We start from the raw sequence: 21,123 nt of genomic DNA, 5'->3' as shown, positions 1-21,123 counted from the left end.
ATGCAGCACATAGCTACACCCAGGGGCACCACCCACTCCCAATCTTTCACATGAGAAGCCCCGTCACCCCTCTCCCAGCCAGTTCGTTTACCCCGGCAGCTCTCATCATCCGCCTCCAGTCTCCACTCCGCCTCCCCCCCCCCCCTCCCCGACAGATTAACTGGCCACCTGATAAACCCCCCCAGCACGACCCCCACCCACCCCAGGTACTAACCCCAAAGTGCAGAGTGGAGGCGGATGATGAGAGCTGCCGGGGGTGACATCACGGACATAGTCTGCAGGACGCGGGGGTGTCGGGGGGTGACAGGTTCCCTTTAAGTTTAACTTAACTAAAATGACAGCAGTGGGGTAGATTAAGCCGCTCCCTCGGGGACCGCAGAATCTGCTGCCTGAGGCGGAATACTCATTCCGCCTCATGGCAGAAGCGGCTCTGGCTACACTATGCGCGCGTCAGCTCTGCTACATCATCATCTAGTAAAGAATACATACTGGGGTGATTTCTTGCAAAATCAGTGAAACACACAGTTTTGTGTTGAATACAGTACTGTGGAATAGTAATGACAGCAGTGGGCAGGAGAAAAAACTAAGAGGGCGAGTACGCAAACGGACCAATCAGGGAGATTGGACCAATAGGTCTTGATCACCGTTCTGATTTGCATGGATACAATTAGGTCTCGTTATGGTGTCACCTATGTTATGTTCTTTTTGTTGTCTTTTTAATTGTTTGTAAGTATACCTTTAAAAGGAAAGAGAACCTTAGTGACATTAGGCCGAGAAGAGACATGCACACCAGGGGGCAAAACAGGCTATTGCCTATTCACTCATTCGTGTTCTTGATGAGTGCCTTATCCTTTCATCTTCTTCTGGAGAGAATGTAGCCCCTGCCCACTGAACACACTGCTGCTGAACCCACTGCTGCTGGGCTTATACATTACCTGCTCGCGCTTCAGCTTGGTTCTCCGGCTCCTGACTCCCTGGTGTCCCACTCAGCCAATCAGTGCTGAGTGGGACAATCAGTATATATATATATATATATATATATATACCAGACAGTCCTATGAGATTAACTGTATTAGTTGAGCTGGGAATACCCCTTCAGACCAGTTAAATTTTTTTTATAGGTTTACATACTCGCAGCAAAATTTTTATTCTGCTGCAAGTATGTAAAGCCCTGTCCCCCTAACCCACTGTTGCCCAGTGAATACTAAACCCATCTGTGCTCCGGCCTGCTTCTGTGGCTTCCGGCTCCCTGATGTCCCGCTTAGCCAATCAGTGGCTGCGGTGGGACAGAACACTAAGTGGCTGAACGGGATGTCAGGGAGCCAGGAGCCACAGAAAGACGTCCGTAGCGCGGACAGGTAAAGTATTCACTGGGCAGCAATCTTGGTCTAATTTTAAAGCCACAATCTATCCTGAGGTAAAGGAAACTGAAAGGGGAGCTGCTATGTTACTATCAGACACATTCTATAGCTGGTCCTTCTTCCCCACACCTACCAATTTTTGAGGACCATCTTTTAAACTCATGGCTATGCCCTTCAGTAAAGATGTTTTTATATAGAATCAGATTTTGCTTTTGGTTTCAGGTTGTCCCATTGGCTGTAGTATAAGGATACACGACCTGCATTTAAAAATATTGTGCACTAAATGTACTTAAAGAAAAATGTAGGCCTATTAACTAACTTTTTAGATTTGCAGTTTTAATAATAGTTTTAAATGTTTTTACAGAAACGGCTATGAACATCGGGTATTCATGCCACATGCTTACTGACGACATGAATGATATTTTTATAGTATCAGGTCGTACTGTAACTGAGGTGCGAGAAGAACTAAGGTAGAGGCTTAGATCATTATTACTGTCACATCAAATGGAGACCAACTGAAACTGGTGTCAGAACTACATATTTTCCATTGTAGGAAAGCAAAAGAGGCTACATTTGGACAGAGTGTGAGCCTATTCAATGGGCATCAGTTTTCTGAGAAAACAAGTGAACCAAAGCTCCAGTCTATCTATGAGGAAACTGTTACTGGTGAATATGCATTAGTCATCAATGGACATAGTTTGGTAAGTCTCTGCTTTGAAGATGTTTTTACTGATAGATCACTATACGGTATGTGCAAGGCCATAATATTAGTTTTATGTACAGCTAAAAGATTGACTATAAATAATAAATATTTATCATACTAAACAGGCACTATTTACTATATCTACCAGACATGAGACAATGTTTGTCTCTGATGACTGGTAATTTAGGTTCTGTACACATGTCCAGTGATCTGGAGCCACTATTGAAGGGAACACAAGATGCGTCAAGCTGAAACTGCTGAAGTTAATTTATCTTAACCAGACCTCACTGAAAAGATGAGCAGCTGATCTTGCAGTTTTTATTTTGACATTGCGTGCAGGGAGAAGCAAGAAGTAGCACTCACCCGTAGTTGACAGCTTAGCGGCTTTATTGTTCCACGGAGAGCGGGGAGGTGAAGAGGTTAGGTGTGGACGCGCTCTGGGACGGCCGTTTTGGGGACACACCCCCTTTGTCGACCAGGGGGTGTGTCCCCGAAACGGCCGTCCCAGAGCGCGTCCACACCTAACCTCTTCACCTCACCGCTCTCCGTGGAACAATAAAGCCGCTAAGCTGTCAACTACGGGTGAGTGCTACTTCTTGCTTCTACCTTCACAAATTGACATATGTTCTCTCCATTGTCTGCACCCCCGTACAGCAGCCGTATGAACGGACAGTCAGCTGCAGAGTTCAGTAACAGAGCCTCGGTCTATGCAGTGCATGTTTTGGTGTGGTGTGGGTCCCTACATCTCACTCTAGCATTTATTTTGACATACTGTACACTGGGACATTTGAATCAACCCTTATTCTACATTTGATGGCCCATAGCCCCAAAAAATTACATTTCCACCACCTTTTCTGATTGATACATACACCAGTGCTAATATTACATCTTGCAGCTTTGTGGGTTTTTTTGTTGGTTCGTTTAATTGTTTGTTTTTTTTGCAAGAAACTGCCTTCAAGGAAGCCTTACAGCTAACATTTACTTAAAGAGGTGGTGCCAGAAAGAAAACTAGGTCTATACTGGTGTGTTATGTTAAATGAAACCTGTTTTAAGTTTAAAAGCATTTTTTGAAATGTATCATTGGAGAGATGTAGAATTACTAATCCCCCTACACAGGGCCGTATTAACAGCTGCTGCTGCCCTAGGCACTAAACCTGAAGACGCCCCATCTTCACTCCCCATCACATTGATATCTGATCATTCTTAGGCTGCGTTCACACATTTACTATACATCACCACATGCAGCAGATACCAGACCCTCATGCGGTAACCAATAGGTGTATAGTCAACAATCCTGGTAACAGCACATGACTACTGGGGAAGAAATTGGAGCGTGGTTTCCGCCACATGCATACCCCCAACACCACCACCTTGAAAACACACCAGATTTACTGGCAAGTCTGAAGGGGAGGTGGGAGAGTAAAAAAATAAATAAAAAAAAAAAGTTTTTTTTTTCCCCCCTGCTCCCTGGTGCTGCCCCCCTGAAAGCTGTTGCCCTAGGCACCAGAATACGGCCCTGCCCCTACATTATGTGCCTACTATGGGTTGGGTCACTCATGCTCAGTTCCAACACAGTCAAACATAGTCACTTGATCTGGCCCATTAGTACTGGCAGTTGGTTTTTACTTCACATGCAAGCAAGCAGGATTATGGAAAAATGTTTGCACTGGTGCATGGCAACTGCAGGGTCACAGTTCAGAGAGCAATCCCAGGTAGTGGTCATATACCTTGGGAATATAAACATTACAGGGATGGAAGTTATTTTACCGAACACAGCAGATCTGTACATATATACATAAGCATCTGACCTGCTAAAGCTTAGTTTCTTATCTTCATCCTCTGCACCATTTTCACATATTTGTTGTTTACTCCATATGCTACTGAGGCAGTTTGGCATACTGGGGGCGAGACTACCGTGCACCGATCCTTCTGGCTGTCCCACCTCTTTTAATTAATTCAACTGGCGCTCTGCAGTGATGAGCACCAGAGTGCTGATAGTTTCCCTTTAAGTTTTTTTTTTAATAATAATTTCTTTTTATTAAAATGTTATTAATATACTTACTGTAGAATGTACTCACGCTTTCTTGCAGCTGCATGCTTATCCTTTCTGTCATTATTTCTGAATTCAAGAGTACAAACTGACCTTCTAAATATTGTAAAAGAGCCTCAATATCCCATGTGCTATGGCTATAATCCCTGCACTGCAGTTCCAGTAAATCTAGAGCTTGTATTCTTGCCAAAAGAAATTTGTTTTCATTAGGGAATGTGTTTCTTGTACTAATATTGGAACGCAAGTTACTGAAGAGAAAGGCTTATAATCAAGCATTTCACCCTATCATTATGTTTGACCTAATTCTCTGGTTGATGATAAAATGTTTCACTAATAAGTTATCTGTAGAGAGCAAGAATATATATTTTTTTACTATTTAATTCTGTTAATTGTTAATTCTGTTGAGGTACTGTATACTAATCACAAAAGCTCTTTGATAAAATACTTTAGCATAGATTTGAGATGTTTATTTTTAGTCTATAAGGTGATGTCTTACATTAGAAAAATCAGGACTGGTCTTGTGCATGGGATGTATCTCATACCCATTTATGTGTATGAGACCTATGAGACCACATAGCTCCCACACAACAATTGTACTGTGTCTTGGAAAGCAGATCCTTTCATCTAATCTCTAATAACCTCCTTTAAAGGAGAAGTTCCACCTCAGGGTTTTTTATTTTTAACTGATGGTGGGACAAAAACGACACTAACTTCTCCCCATGTCTGTGATCCGCCATCTTACCGACCCCGGAACCACAGCCAGGCTCCGGAATCTCCTGTGCTGCTGAGATCACGACTCCGCTGTTGGACTGGCTGCTCAGCCAGTCATTGACTGGAGCAGAACACCACTCTAGTCACAGATTGGCTGAGAGGGTCAACTTTAACAGTGTTAAAAGAGAAGTCTGGCCTCAGGTTATTTTTTTTTTTTTTTATAAATGGCTGGGAACGGGGGTGGGGACAAATGACATTAACTAACCTCTCCCTATGCCTGCGATGCGCCATCTGACCAGCATCTTCCTCCCGAGTTGTGATAACATCACAACTTGGGGGGAAAATGCCTTCCGGCAGGGGTCCTGGGGGCGGTCAGATGGCAAATCACAGGCACGTAGGTAAGTTAGTTCCATTTGTTGTGTCCACCCCCCACCCCCCCCGGCCCTGCCATTTAAAAAAAAAAAAAAAAAACCCTGAGGCCGGACTTCTCCTTTAAAGAGTCACTGTCGTATTTTTTATTTTTGCAGAAATCAAGGCGATTTTAACTTTGTAATTGGGTTTATTAGCCAAATATGCCATTGTCTGCATTTAAAAAGCCTTTTCCCAGATCCCCCCTCCCTCCTCTTTTCCATCCACTGCAAAAAATCTGGAAATTGTGACTTGTTGCATCAGACGTACCCAGTCTGGTCTATAGAGAGGGGAGGGTGGAGGAGGAAGGAGGGAGTTAGCCGACAGCAGAAAGCAGATAACAGAGGATTACAGGCACAGAGCTGGGTGAACGCTGTAATCAGAGCTCAGACAGGTCACTGGTGATGGTCAGAGGAGATAAAGGGCGATGTATTTGTAGATTAACTCTTTGTTGTTCTGTTTTGGTCGTTTATTTAGCTCTCTCCATAGGAGAACAATGAAGACAGGGGGGAGAGCTTCAAACTGCTTTTTCATGATAAAAATGCATTTTTCGGCTAATAAACCCAATGACAAAGTTTCTTAAAACCGCCTGGACTATTGATTTCTGCAAAAAAAATTTCACGATAGTGACACTTTAACTTTGTTAAAGTTGTTTATCAACTTCTTTAGCGGTTTCCATAGTGCTGCTTAAGCTGCTGTTCTTCAGCATGCCTTTACAATAGGGTGTAGACAGCATCCTGTTTAAAAAGTTTCTGATTTAGGGCAATTCAGCTCAAAGCACAAGTATATAAATTTGTCTGGATGATGTTACATGCAATTGCTACAGGTATATTATTTGCTAGCACAAAATTCTTAATTCAAAAGTGAGAACAATGTTGTTGTCTTCACAGGCTCATGCCCTGGAAGCAGACATGGAGAAAGAATTTCTGGAGATTGCCTGTATGTGCAAGACTGTGATCTGTTGCAGAGTGACTCCTCTTCAGAAAGCCCAAGTGGTTGAATTAGTAAAAAAGTATAAAAAAGCAGTCACTTTAGCCATTGGGGATGGTGCTAATGATATCAGCATGATAAAAAGTAAGCTGACAGCCATGCATGCTATACTTCATATGTTTGCCCTCTTTCTTATAGCCTGTCTTTTTAGGCTTCAGTTTAATAGCTTTCTAGATCACAAAACTACAGTGTAGTGTAACTAGTCAAGTTGCTTGGGTACCATAGTCTCTTGAGCCATAACTGGCTAACACATCACATTCAGATATACTGTACATGAGATAAACTAAAGACATTCTGTGTATTATGACCCCCCTTTTAAGCAGTGCTTTAATACTTAAATATATATCTGGGATATATCTGGGGGAAAAAATGTACAAACTAAGCATTTAGGTAAAAGTGTACCTTTCGTTATAACACTCAAAATTTAAATCAATAGTACATGGGAAATAAAGCAAGTTTGTAATTTACATTTTTTTTAGTTGCCATGCTTTAAAACAAAGATATACTTATCTTAAATCCAGGTCCAATCTCCTGAAGGCATATAGTTCGAATTTAAAAAAGAAGTCCCACGAACAGTAAAAAACAGCAGGCGGGGGTGGGTGAGAAAACAAACAAACAAGTGAAGTCACCCGTCCCCATACCTCCGTTATACCACTCTGGGGTCCCAATCATCACTGCCGACTGTCATCTTCTGCAGGAAGCCGTGTAATCATGTACCTGGCTTCTGCAGCAGAAACATTACGGCCTGGCTGAGCGATTGCCTACGCAGCCATTCAGTCACTGAGGTGGTGTCCCACCGGAGTCACTGATTGGCTGGGCAGGCAATCAATCAGCCGGGGACCTGACATTGACGTAATTCCACATTTGTTCCCTTTGATTCCACATTTGTTCACTAATTGTTCAGTGTAGTTCCACATTGTTCCTTCTATTGCTGGGATCAGATGTAGTAAACTATCATAGTAACGACTAGCATTCTGTATAATATGGCAAACAATTTTAAGTAGCTCTTGTTTATTATTAATCATTAAAAATCACTTTGTCTAAACACATGAAGCCTGACCAGTACATTGTGTCATGGCTCAATGTGTCTATCAGTCACATGACTGCCTTCTCTGTGATCGGTCAGATGACCTGGAAAACATGAGACTTCCTGTGTTTAGATTCCTAAAAAAAAACAAAAAAAAACAAGAAGTGCCGTGTTTTCCATGATAACAAAAAATAAATAAATATAAGTATGAATGTAAATTTCAAACTTGCTTTATATCACATCTACTGTTGATTTAGATTTTGAAAATTATAACAACAAGTACACTTTAATGGCAAATTCTACAAATGAGTAACAACCCTTATGCTTACCATAAAAAAGTACTTGCACAATTTGTCACAGATTTAAAGGGTATTCACACCTGATGTGTGCGCAACTTCTTCGTTAAAGAACAACTCTGGGTAAATAAAAAAAACAGTGTAGGCAAGGGGAAACGGGAACATAACAAAGAATCTATACTTCCCTTCCCATCCCCATGCCCCTACACCACCTCGCTCTCATTTTCCGGTCTTCATTTTTCTCTTGTGTTTAAGTGTCTTCACATCTTGGCCGGAAGGGCCTGCTAAGCAAGTCAGTGAATACAGTGGTGTCCCGCACCAGTCACTGACTGGCTAATCGGGCATTTCTCAGCTGGGTTGTGACTATTTCAGGACCTAGAGCTACAGGAGGCCACAGTTGTCCATCTTTATTATGCTCCTGCACCCCCCTGCCCTTACTGTATACCCCCAAGTTTTCCTTTAATAAATTAACACTTATGGTGTATACTATAGATATGTCAGGTGGAAATATTCCTTTAAATACTTGTATTTTGTGTCTGAGGAAGACCTAAGCAACAGGGTAGAAAAGGGATCTGTCTAGAGAGTGTTGAAACACTTGTATAAGTGCAATGTAATGCCTATGTAAATGTGGTGGTCCTTTGCAGACACTAAGCACAAGAGGATGCCTTGAAAGGTCCTCTAGTCGAAAGTCTTTGCAGGTGTCAGGTTTGCAGGGGATATATACAATGCCAAGCAGGTTGCTACATTCACCAAATCTGTTTTTACTGTGCCTGATAATGAAGTGCACGGAAACATATATGCTGAGTAACATTTACTAAAAAGCTCATTAACACATTATATAACTCAAAAGGTTTAATTGGAAGGAGCTTGAAAGAGAGCATTACAGTACAAGGATAATTAAGCATTAAAGCTATTAAAAAATTGCCAGAAACAGCATTTATCTGCAATAAAAAAAACTATGTTTGAAGGGTATGGCAGGCCTCCTTTTATATTAAACAGGCACAAAACAACTATTGCTGCTGTAAAAAAAAACTGTTTCAGTACAGTGGAAAAGTTCGAAAGCAAGTGGAGTGAAGTATGTGTCTATGGGTTGGATTTGTCCACAGCAAACCCACTGTGGGTTTCTCAAAGTATGCATGGGAAAAATCCAAAGGCCAAAAGTCATTGCATCCATGTTCAGATTGTGCCAGCAATGTAATTCAGTGGAGCTAATCTGCAGCTTTTCTGTACTGAATCTACAGCAATCATGAACACACTCTGGGTTTCCTAATTTGCAACTTGTTCATTCCGCAAGGATTATTTCTAGACCATGTGAATTGGGTATAAATTAACATCTTGAATTCCAGCAGAATATTTAGGCACAAAATCCACTTCTGAAATCCTGACACAATTATGAGCATGTGAACATGACAAGTTTCCGAAGCAGCCCCAGAACATTGAATATGGGTCCTTTTAGATTTTTTGTCGATCAGCGACATCAGAATTTCTTTACAGTGCCTTTACACAAATCAAGCGCTTGGGCTGCCGCAACAATCCTTATATTGTTTGTGCAGCCCTGGAAACTGACAGCATGGATATGTATATATCTGTGCTGTAAGTTTCCAGATAACAAGCAGTCTATATTTACCACGCTGCTTGTGATTCAGCATTTGGCTTCTCTAGTCCTCCAGCCGCATGTATCTATAGGCCCTGCCTTTTCTGGCTGTCAGTCATTCCAGAGGAGGCCTGGAGATACAGCCCAGTGGCTGGAGGACTGGAGAAGCCAGATGCCTGATCACAAACAGCATGGTAAGTGTAGACTGCTTGTGATCTGGAAACTGACAGCACAGATCTATACAGATCTGTGCTTTCAGTTTGCTTTTATTATTAGACACACATAACCCTGTTTACACAGGAAGATGTGTGTCCAACAACGATAAATTTAAAGAATGTTCTAAACAGACGCTCAGCCAAGGATCAGGTGTTTATCCCGGCCTCAGCTGATTGCCGTGACTTTCACACTGGCCGATTGTTGGCAGCAGGAGTGTTTCTAGCTCCTGGCTGATAATCGGCACGTGTAAAAGGCCCTTAAAACATAACTGTAATTTGTCAGAAAGTATGGTAACTAAAGATCACAAATCTCTCCAACTTTCTTATAAGAGAATCCAATTTCTCTGTTAACTTTTGTCTCTTTTTTTTGGTGATTTCAGGTGCTCACATAGGTGTTGGCATCAGCGGACAGGAGGGCATGCAGGCAGTTTTAGCCAGTGATTACTCATTTGCTCAGTTTAGGTACCTACAAAGACTGCTGCTAGTTCATGGGCGCTGGTCGTACTTCCGAATGTGTAAATTCCTTTGCTATTTCTTCTATAAAAATTTTGCCTTTACACTAGTGCATTTCTGGTTTGGATTCTTCTGTGGGTTCTCAGCACAGGTGAGTGCTAATATTGTATAACAGCATAGGTTGAAATTACCAGCACTGGTGTATAGTATAATTTGTATTATAAATATTTTAGATTTTTTTTTACGCGTTTGCTTGTCGGTTTGCACACTTAGTGAAGTGTCACAGAGTCTCCTGCCTTCCATGATTGATGTACCAGGCTTTACATCAGTGAAAATAGTGTGGCGGTTGGGAAGAAGGAGGCATACCACTGCAGTTCAGCACTGCCTCTGACACTTCAGCTTCAAAAGAAAACTGCAATTTTCTAAACGTGCAAATGGCCATCCATCAAGCTATGGCTGGGTTCACACTACGTATATTTCAGTCAGTATTGTGGTCCTCATAGCAACCAAAACCAGGAGTGGATTGAAAACACAGAAAGGATCTGTTCACACAATGTTGAAATTGAGTGAATGGCCGTCATATAATGGCAAATATTTGCTGTTATTTTAGAACAACGGCTGTTATATTGAAATAATGGCCGTTATTTAGTGTTATATGGCGGCCATCCACTCAATTTCACCATTGTGTGGACAGATCCTTTCTGTGTTTTTAATCCACTCCTGGTTTTGGTTGCCATATGAGGACCACAATACTGACTGAAATATACGTAGTGTGAACCCAGTCTATAGGTGTAATTTGTTTAATCTCCTCCACTCCTGTCCCAGGCTCCCCCATCTGCTTTTAATGACTGTTCTAGCTTTTATCCAGAAGACCACTAGAGCTGGGGAGTAGATTAGATGAGTTCAGTGCAGAGAGCTTAGGGCACTGAACAGAAGTAGACCATCTATATGGCACTTGCAATCAGAGGGTGAGCATGCATAAAGCTTTTTTTTCTTCAGTTTGGTGCATTTTTTGGCCTTCAGAAACCCATTACAGATGATCTAAAATCAGACAAAACCATGATGCCCCCTATTTTTTTACCGATAGCCTCACAATTGTACCAGGCTTATCAGGAACATTGTAAGGCTATTGGTGAATAGATGGGGACGTGGTTTTGGACATGTATGGTTAATCGTGTATGTGTATTTTGTAAGGAGAAGGGGGAGGGGCATGCCTTTGCCAGATACCACTGACAGCAGCCTATCTCCCCTGAGAACAGAAGGGTTAGGCATATTGAAATTCAGCTTCCTGATCTGTCATCTAGTCCCACCGAAGTTAGTGGGTTCAGCAGACAATAATAGAATATGTATGACCAGCCTAATCTGTAAATTATATTAGGATTTTAGCCTAGATTCACTGATAGCTAACAGATCTTGAAAATAGAGAGAAAACCCTATTTAAGAATCCTACACATCGCATAACAAACTGTATTCTCATTAACATACCCTATAATAATTTTTCTCCAGGAGCTTGTCTAACACTGTTTCCAGCTGTTTTTCTCTACTTTTTATCTAGTTTTGTCTAAGACTGTGCTCACACATGATATTTATTTTGCATTATTGATGAATTTTTGGGCTTACTTTACATAATAATGTGTTTTTGCCTTGGTTTTATGCTATTTTGCTGCAAATTGTGCAAACATGGTAAACTAATACAATCGCTGCAAAAATTGCACTATTTTACTGCAATTGCACAATTTGCTGCAAAATAGTGGTAAAAATACATTATTAACGTAAAATGAACACCATGGGTGAACTCAGCCTATTTTGTTTAAGGAAACCCTTTTTTCCTTCATTCTAAATTACTAAAATAATAATCTTTTCTGTGTCCTTAGAAACAGGTTGATATTAGCATTGGCTGCAGCATGCTGTCTGTTTTTCTCCAGAAGAGACTGGTCGTCATTTGTTTGTAATAGCACCTCATAGATTAAAACTGATCCCCGCAAAGTCTGAAATTAATTATTCAATCTGGGACTGTTTTTTGCCAAACCGTTTTAGGAGAAATAACTCCTTGGGTGGTTTTTTAATGAAATTACATTTGAGTGCATTAACAACAGAGTCTATCAGTCTATCAGACACAGATAAAGCTCAAGCAGCCATGTTGATCTTTACAAAAATAGAATCCTTGGCAGGCACAGAAGCATTTTATTGATTCGAAAAAACACCAAAATAGGCAAAATTACAAATAGGTCCAGTGATGTATTGCTGATGATTGCATCACCCTTCAACAAGTAAGGTCAAAGAATAGTAGGTGATAAAATGAGATGGTCTGAGTGCAAAACTATGTCATAAGGGTAAAAAAGTTATAGAAAATTATTCCATTATCTCCTATTTAGGTAGGTTAGGCCCTGAGGTCCCTTATTATACATACTGCATGAAAATATCAATCTTTAAAGCCAAAAGATTAAAATATAAAAATACTATGCCCTGAGCTAGATACAGATAGATATATCAAAGGTTTAGAAATCTAAAATACTTTTGGAAACGATAGTGGTGCTGCATTGGTGGTGGTGCATTCTTAGCCAGACTATCAATTTCTGAGTGCGCGTATGCAGGAGATATTCCACTCAGCATGAATATTTATGTTCCTGTTCATTGATTTATTTGAATAACATTGTAGTTAATTCTGCTTATATGAAATAAGACAATTTACACACATTTATTTTTTCTCCAGACCGTTTATGACCAATGGTTTATTACACTTTTCAATATTGTGTACACATCACTTCCTGTGTTAGCGATGGGACTCTTTGATCAGGTATACTAATAATTTGTCACCTTCATTACTTGTTTATTTGAACGAGGATGAATTTCCAATGAACCATGAGATGAGATACATGTATGCTAATAAATTATTTTTCTTTAATGACAACACAGCGCTGCAGGCTGGAATCAAGCCTCGCAAAAAAAGTTGTGCTCTTATGTGTTACATGCAGCACAAGGTTAATTTTATGCGCATTCTGTGTGGGTGTACTTGAACAATAAATGTGCTGTATATCAGACTCATTCCCAATACTCACAGTTTCAAGCGTGCCCTAAAAACTAATCTCTTTAGGTGCGCTTTTAGCATTCCCTAAATTTGTCTTCCCTTCTGGTGTCCCTTCAGCTTTTACTCTATATCTCCAACGGTTCCATGCACTTATTACCTGTTCTCAGAGATTGGTTGGTGTCTCGCCCAACACTTATAGGCACTTTCTGATTCTATGTACAATGGCTGGACTATCAGCAAATAAAGCACTTACTGCCTCTTATGTCACCTCCAGTCATCCTAGTCGGTATGCTCTTGCGAGCAGGTCCCTTAGCCCTTTTGTATTTTTATTTTAATTATTTAATTCTGTAATGTGTAAATTCTGTATCATGTAAAAAAATAAAAGCGATGCAGAATCTGTTGGCGCTATGCAAATAAATAATATATCTATAGATAGATAGAGATATATGTTTTACAAGGATGCAACAATGCATTCAATCTATATTCATATACAGTACATTATGCGTTTATCTTTCTGCAGGATGTGAATGAGCAAAATTGCATGGACTACACTAAATTGTATGAGCCAGGCCAGCTGAACCTACTGTTCAACAAGCGGCGGTTTTTTATTTGCGTGTTACATGGCATTTATACTTCTTTTGCCCTATTCTTTATACCTTTTGGTGCATTTTTTAATACTGCTGGTGAAGATGGAAAACATATAGCAGACTATCAGTCTTTTGCTGTTACTGTTGCTACAAGTTTAGTAATAGTTGTCAGTGTCCAGGTGAGATATTCTTCTTTATACTTTTTGTCTTAGGGTATGTCCATATGGGGTGGATATACAGATGTCAATCCACACATTGAGACAAATCTGCATCAAATACATACATGTCACAGGGTCATTTTAAAAGTTTTTATTGGGAGAATGAGTGGAGATCAGTGTGTTAAACTTTTTTTATGTCACTTATCCATCCAGGCAGTCCCATGGATTATAATGGCGCTTATGACATGTTTAAAGTGACATGTGGCATGTTTAATGGCATATGCCAGAGCACTGTTAAGAAATGCCCTAATACATTATGATCCAGTTCTTTTACAATAACAGTTAACAATCATCAGAATTGTTGTTGCAAAAAAAATCCTGCTCCCATTTTGGCAGACTACAGACTGTTTTTTAGTAATATGCTATTGTAATCTAGACTAAAGATTTGTGTTGTATATGATGGCCACATGGTTTTGGTGCAGCAGTTGAGGCATCTTAATTTATAACCCATATGAACATTTTTAAGTGAGGGGGGCCTTTAAGATGCTACCTCACTTTTCTGGCTTACAAATTCTCCAATTTTTCTGCAAGCCAGTTTTAAACCAACTTTTTTGAGTTTTCAAACTTTTTGAATCTGTTTTCACCATTTTTAAAAGAAAAGAAGGTGGGACTTAGTAGGAAACCCATGGTTTACAATAATTTCATCTAGAAATTTGAGTAAATTATTTGAGCTGATTCTGGCACTGGACGCTAAGAGGTACACCAAATTTATTAAGAGGATTGAGCCTAGATTTAGTGCATCTTGCTGCAGTGCACTTTCACTTCAAACATTTGTAAATTTGCAAGACATTTGCAAACCACACATGAACTGGAGACGAGTGGGGCAAAAGTGGGCATGTTTTTGTAGTGCTGGATAACCCCTTTAAATAGTAACTGAAAATTGTTTGTGGTTGTGTTACAGATTGGTCTAGACACCAGCTACTGGACAGCTATTAACCATTTCTTCATCTGGGGCAGCCTGGCTGTGTACTTTTCCATCTTATTTGCCATGCACGGGGATGGAATTTTCGACATTTTTCCTAGTCATTTCCCTTTTGTAGGTAAGTTGACTAAGAGTACTGCATCTTGGTCAGGTTTTTGTTAAATGAACAATAGCACTGTGTAATTTTTCGTGTTGTTCATCTCGGGTTGTACTTACCTGGGTTTAACACCCTCTAAGGACCAGATTATTATCTTTTTATTATTATGTTGTGATATATATAACAATAGAATTTAATATTCTCATGACTATAAGAAGCCATTGACTAAATGAAATTGCCCACGCAACAATTCTGAACAAATGTAGTGTTGAGAAGAACAGTTTATCATTAATCACAAAGTGGCCCATATGTATCTGTCTGTCTGAGACAAAATTAGAACACATTTTTGTCTCAGACAGATAGCAACCAATCACAGCCCTTATGTTTCCACCCTGCACTGTGGATGTTTACTCAGTGTGCTCAGTAAAAGACATAATCAAATTGCATTTTCACCAAATTTGAGTATTCTATAGACTTGGCCACATTTCTTTTTTGTAATACTTGTTACCTTTTTCCATGATTTTGAAGCACAATTGAGGACAGTTTAAACTGGTGTGGACCTTGAAATGTTCTTGATAATGATTATCATTTCCTCTTTTTTTAACAGGAAACGCAAGAAATTCCTTAAGTCAAAAAAGTGTTTGGTTAGTAATATTCCTGACCACTGTGATTTGTGTCATGCCTGTGCTGACTTTCCGCTTCTTGAAGGTGGATTTAAGACCAACACTCAATGATAAGGTAAATTATACAATGCGTAAACTGTTTACATTATCAGACTAGATTCACCCTATGAGAAGCATTTGTTGCCAGAAAAGCCTAATGTTAAATTAAATCTAGCAGCAGGATAGATGGGTCTAATTATTTAAAAAAGTGAGCTGCCCCATTACATATGAAGAAAAAATAGGTTTGACTGGTGACTTTTCATTTACAGATTAGGGCTATGTTCACACATAGTATAACATATTATGCAACGGACAGTGTTATACTGCCAGGCGGCGTTTGGCACGTTCCTGCAGCCCATACCGCAGTATGGGCTGCAAGAACATTATCTTTTTACGTCGTTGGGTGTTCATGCAAATCAATTAAAGGGAACCTGTCACCCCCCGTGCCGGAGTGACAGGCTCCCGACCACCTGCTACAGCCCCCTATACTCACCTGATCCCGCTGGGTCCTGCACGGGGGGTGACAGGTTCCCTTTAGCCATTGACTACAATGTAAAGTACGGCCATCTGCCGTACTTTACATTGTGTGAACAGCTGTTGTTTCCAAACACTGTTCGGTGAACAGTGTTCGAAAATAATAGGCATGTTCATTATTTTAACAGCCGTTCTAAAAAACAGACGTTAAAACAACTATGTCGGAACACAGTGGATGGCATTGCATTGAATTCAATGTAATGCCGCCGCTGCAGTTAGGAACGGATGCTGATTTCATTGCCATCAGCATCCGTTCTTTTCTAAAAAAAAATAACGTTGTGTGAACATAGCCTAATAAATAAAATATCAATAGTAAAGTAACACTTAAATAGGAAAGATGCACAACAGCAGTTTTCCTATTCTATTAAAGAGGTTATCTGAAGCTAGAAGCTATATCTTTATTTAAAAAAAAAAACAGACTGGTCAAGCAACCATCTTTATCATGTCCACAAATAACCTGTTTCCTTTTTTCCCCCCTTCCTTAAATTCCTTTAAAGGTTCGATATTTGCAGCAGGCTAAGAAGAAGCGGAAACCATTGGCGAACCACATGCGCAGGGTGCATAGAACTAGCTCCAGGAGATCTGGCTATGCCTTTGCTCATCAAGAAGGCTACGGTGAACTTATTACTTCTGGTAAAAACATGCGGTTAAATGAACCTCAGTCTTCATCAGGCTTAGCAAGAACAATGCTGAGCAGCACAAGCTGGATAGAAAATCTACGAAAGAAGACAGCAGAAAATTTCAATAGCTTCAGCAGTGACAAGATTTCTAAATTATAATAAATATACTGGGGCTTTTTTGTTCTTTTGGGTTTTGTTTTTTTTTAGTTTTAAGTTGTGGCCATATTTTTGCACTGTGTTACTGAACACCAAAGGAAGATGATGTACATCTTCTATAAATGGATCATCCCGAAAAAAGCAAAAGTCCTGTTCCTTATAAACACAGAATGTCACCTCTTAATATAAAACTTTGTTCAGGAAAAGGACCTTTGAGAAGTTCTCACACCTTCCAAACTCCATTCCCAAATGATTATGAAACTTCATACTGTGATACAGGACAATATTGCGGCACTGTAGACTTGTCATTTTGTGACCAACAACTGTTTCAAACTGGTAATTCATTGAATGTTGTGGGCATTTGCCTTCTGAACCTTTACAACATTTTTCTTTGGAAAGTTGTAGGGTATTAAACGTGCAGTTTTAGATTTTTCTAGTGTCAAAACCAAATTTGCACAGTTTCTCAATTCATAGAGCATTCTCCCTGATAGTAACATAGTTTTTTTCCACTTCAAGAAAGGTTACCTCCATAGCTACTAACACTATTTTTTAACAAGCAGCTGGTGGTTACATAAAATACCAAAAGGCGTAATACTCATATATTTATCCCTTGCCACTCCTGTTTCTTTAGTCCCACTCCGTTGATCACTGTTTACCAGGGTCCAGCAATGTGTGTGAACACATGACCTCTGTCAAAACAACATTACTATAGCTGAGTGAACAGAAACCATTTGGAATAGGAGCCACAGGGGATTGGTATTACTCATTTTGTTACTTTATGTGATTTTTTTTTTGTTATTTTATAAAATGAATAGCTGTTTAAAAAATATAAATAGAATTTAAAAAGTATGAGGAGATTGATCACTATTCAGAGCCATCTTCAGCTTTTTGTGAACTCTGTATTTTAAGTCATTAACCCAGTTTATCACTGGTTATAATGACTTTCCTATAAGACAGTTTCCCATTAGACAGCAGTACATAACTTTGGTTTGGCAAATGTCTAACGCGTGCTATAAAGCAGATTGCAATTCTGAATTACGTTCCATGTGGAACTTATCACATTCTTTCCGATATATGATGAATGTTTATTTTCCATTTTAGCCTTTTCAGCATTATGAATGTAAAAACAGGTGCCATGACTGTACATCAGGTTATTAGCTAAGCCTCTGTGCAAATATCATAATCTAAGTTCTGCTAAAGTTGAAAGAAAACGTTAATCTTCCAATCTAGTGCTGGTTACTTTTAGTCACATTCTATGTTTGTTTCACACAGAAACTTTGCATTATCTGTGTACATTCACCAATGAAACCATGTTCTCAGGGGGATGTTCGTTTATATCATATTATAGCCATTGTGTCTAAACCTTTGATCAACTTTTTGTCTTGCTTTAAAGCTGGTTTGTCAGCACTTTTTAGCTTCCAGCGCTAAAGCTAACAGCTTTTTATTGATATGCTTAGATGCAACAGCAAAGGGGCCATTCCCCCGACTAGACAACACTTGCCTACAGCTTTGTAATTTCCCTTCACTGCTCGATTGACTGCCAGAAGGCTGTCTTTCCTAACCTGCAACCCGGTGTTGTGCAAGTGCTGTTCACCAATGGTGCCCCTCATGCAAATTGCTACATTATTTCTCAAGAGGCTTCAGAGGTTGCGTACTGAGCAAGCATAGAACAACAGAGGAGGAAGCCAGGACGTGCATGCAACACACCATGGGTGAATGCCACTTGCACAACATTTCAAGTCAGAGGCAGGAAAGGCAGCTTAGTGTTTGTCAAGAAGGGAAGGGATTTTACAAAGCAGCAGAGATGCAGTGCTGGTAAATGGCTGTGCTGTACTATTCAGGCTCTGGTAGTCAGGGGAACGCCCCCCAAGTCTTTTGTGCCTAATTAGCACAATAATAAAAAGCTGAAGTTATTGGTGCTGGAGGGGACAATAACAAAACAAAGGTATGCCCTGTTTAAATGCAGTAGCTTGCCATGTTTTTAGTTAAGTATGTTAAAAAGTGTTAACAGGTCAACATTAACCTCAATGGGCTTTCCCATAATTAAAGGAGCAAACCTGAACCCATGGATCGATCGGCGCCGGCAGGGGGAAGCCGTTCAATCCAGCGGTACCGGCCGCTGCTGAAGCACTGGAGGTCGTCCGGGCCGCCCCCCAGTGGGAGGGAATTCCCTCCCCTGTATGACGCGGCTCCATTCATTCTAAGCGAGCCGCGTCATACAGGGGAGGGAATTCCCTCCCACTGGGGGTGGAAAAAACGAACCGCGGCACCGGCTTCCCCGTGCCGGCGCCGATTGATCCATGGGTTCAGGTTAAAAAGGATGTACCCGGTGGTACATCCTCTTTAAGGGTGCATTTACACAGAGAGATTTATCTGGCAGAATATTGAGGCCAAAGCCAGGAACAGACAATAAAACGAGAACCGGTCATAAAGGAAAGACTAAGATTTCTCCTCTTTTAAAATTCATTCCTAGCATTGGCTTCAAAAGTCTGTCAGATATATCTGTCTGTGTAAACGCACCATATGCAATTTGAATAACACCCATTATGAGACATTAATAGGAGTTGCACAAACGGCATAGCACCAAAAGGTATGTAAACAGGGTAGCTTGTGGGGCTGGAAATGGCCAGGAAGACATCCTTTTTTGTTCTTGGGGAACCAGAGTGGGAAAAGTACTGTTAGAAGTGCATTGTTTTTGTAGATTCTGCCTCCAGACCCTTATTTAGCACATTAACAAAATTATTTCAGAGTTAAGACTGAGTTTACTCATCAATTTTACTTTTATATTCTGTCATAGGAGAACAAAAATGAGTGCTGAGTGTGTCACACCACAGACACCAACAGTGCCCAATGGACCCCATTGACCAATGGGGTCCACCTGGTTCTGTCATCTTTTCTTAATACGAATAGCATTGCATACCTAGCTATTCTTTGTATTAAGTATAAAGGAATTTGTGATGGATGCTATGATGTGAACATAGCCTAAATTTCTGCATTTTGTGGTTTCAGCAACATGTTAAAGAACATTACTCAGCTAGGCTAAATGTAGTGTCTATATTTCAGTTCCAACCCAGCAGTCAGGTTGCTGAGATCAGCAGAACTGTCAAATGTTTTGATCAGTCGGGGTCTAAACAAAGCATATGGATTACAAGAGATCTAAATGTTTGATGTGTGTCTGTCAAAAGTTGTTGTTTTTTTAAATGACAGGGACACATTAATATAAACAGTAGTATTGTTAACTTGACTATTAATTTGCTTTAATTTTGTAAATTGAACTAGGAAATTAGTAACTACAATTGAATTACCTACAGTTAGCACCATCACTGTTTGCTGGTATATGAGCAGTCATTATGCTGTTTGTGTTTAGCGTTTAAGGAGTGCTTCTTGTTTGAAAGTTATTTCAGAACATAAAAGAATGCTGCTCCATTTACTTGGCTTAGGGGCCATTCATGTCACATTTTGTCTGAATGCCATGGATATACATCGGAATACCATCAAAAAGGTCTACATAATATAGTCTACTCCAACTGAATGGTGGAGTAGATGCCCATGCAACCAATCAGATTGTGCATTGTATCACTCACTTTTTACAGGCCCTTTCAAAGCTGAAGGTGTGCCATCTGATTAGTTGTTATAGCCAACAACTCTAATTTCTTTGCATCAATTATAAAAATTCTTTTCCATGCGTATTCTACTCTTCTGACTCCATTGATCGGTTGCATTTTACCCACTGTTTGTGGGTTTCTGTTTGAATCTCAAGAAATAATATGGGCCTCACAATGTAATTATATATATTCTGAGAACATTTTATATAGTCCATTTTATTGCATGTGGAGGCAGCAGCGTTTACCATTTATTCGCTATTCTATTGTGATGTTGTATGCTATAGCATTGCAAAGCACGATGGCATGGATAAATAGCTTCCAACCTGCTTTTAAAGCCAAGCGCTGCATATGGATTTGGACAGATTCTTTACATTGCTAATCTCACATTTTGCATTTTATCAATATTGACCTAAGTGAAACATTAAACTGCAGGTCAGGGTCCTGTACTACAGCTTACAGCATGGGGTGGAGATTCTACCGTCACTCATTCCAGCACTGTGTGATAACAGACAGTAGTTGTGTGAAGTTACCAGATGAATACAATACATTGTATTCAAGTTATTGTATGTACATCACTTACAATATAATGGAGTTTGTGCCATGATCCCAGGTCGCTAGGTTCTGGTGACCTCACAAAAGCATTGTGGCAAATATTAGTAATGTCATTTATCCTTAAATGATGACATACTTCTATTTTTTCAGGATGGCTTTAATTATAGCCATTAGCAGATTATATTTACATTAAAGGGAACCATTCACCCCGTGGCCCCCGGCAGAAACTGACATACAGTGACATAAAGGGCAATATACTTACCACATCGCTCCCGGTCCCGTCCCGGATCCCGTTGTTGACACAGAGAAATCGACGATTCTTCTTCTCGCGCCC

General features: G+C 40.1%; 1 protein-coding gene across 2 annotated transcripts in view; it reads left to right on the top strand.

Annotated features, from left to right (window-relative positions):
* Positions 1-18,789, top strand: part of ATP8B4 (ATPase phospholipid transporting 8B4 (putative)) — a 185,987-nt gene extending 167,198 nt beyond the window's left edge. For both annotated transcript variants that reach the window (XM_069983371.1, XM_069983382.1), the window contains exons 21-29: positions 1,726-1,831; positions 1,915-2,062; positions 6,124-6,307; positions 9,736-9,959; positions 12,522-12,605; positions 13,357-13,602; positions 14,543-14,681; positions 15,268-15,398; positions 16,354-18,789. In XM_069983371.1, the coding sequence (XP_069839472.1) occupies positions 1,726-1,831; positions 1,915-2,062; positions 6,124-6,307; positions 9,736-9,959; positions 12,522-12,605; positions 13,357-13,602; positions 14,543-14,681; positions 15,268-15,398; positions 16,354-16,635 (1,544 nt within the window). In that variant the 3' untranslated portion in view covers positions 16,636-18,789. The remainder of the gene's footprint in view (positions 1-1,725; positions 1,832-1,914; positions 2,063-6,123; positions 6,308-9,735; positions 9,960-12,521; positions 12,606-13,356; positions 13,603-14,542; positions 14,682-15,267; positions 15,399-16,353) is intronic.
* The last annotated feature ends 2,334 nt before the right edge of the window (positions 18,790-21,123 follow it).

The sequence above is a fragment of the Dendropsophus ebraccatus genome, chromosome 1, assembly GCF_027789765.1.
Source record: "Dendropsophus ebraccatus isolate aDenEbr1 chromosome 1, aDenEbr1.pat, whole genome shotgun sequence".
Lineage (NCBI taxonomy): Eukaryota > Metazoa > Chordata > Amphibia > Anura > Hylidae > Dendropsophus > Dendropsophus ebraccatus.
This window is presented reverse-complemented; position numbering and strand designations above follow the sequence as displayed.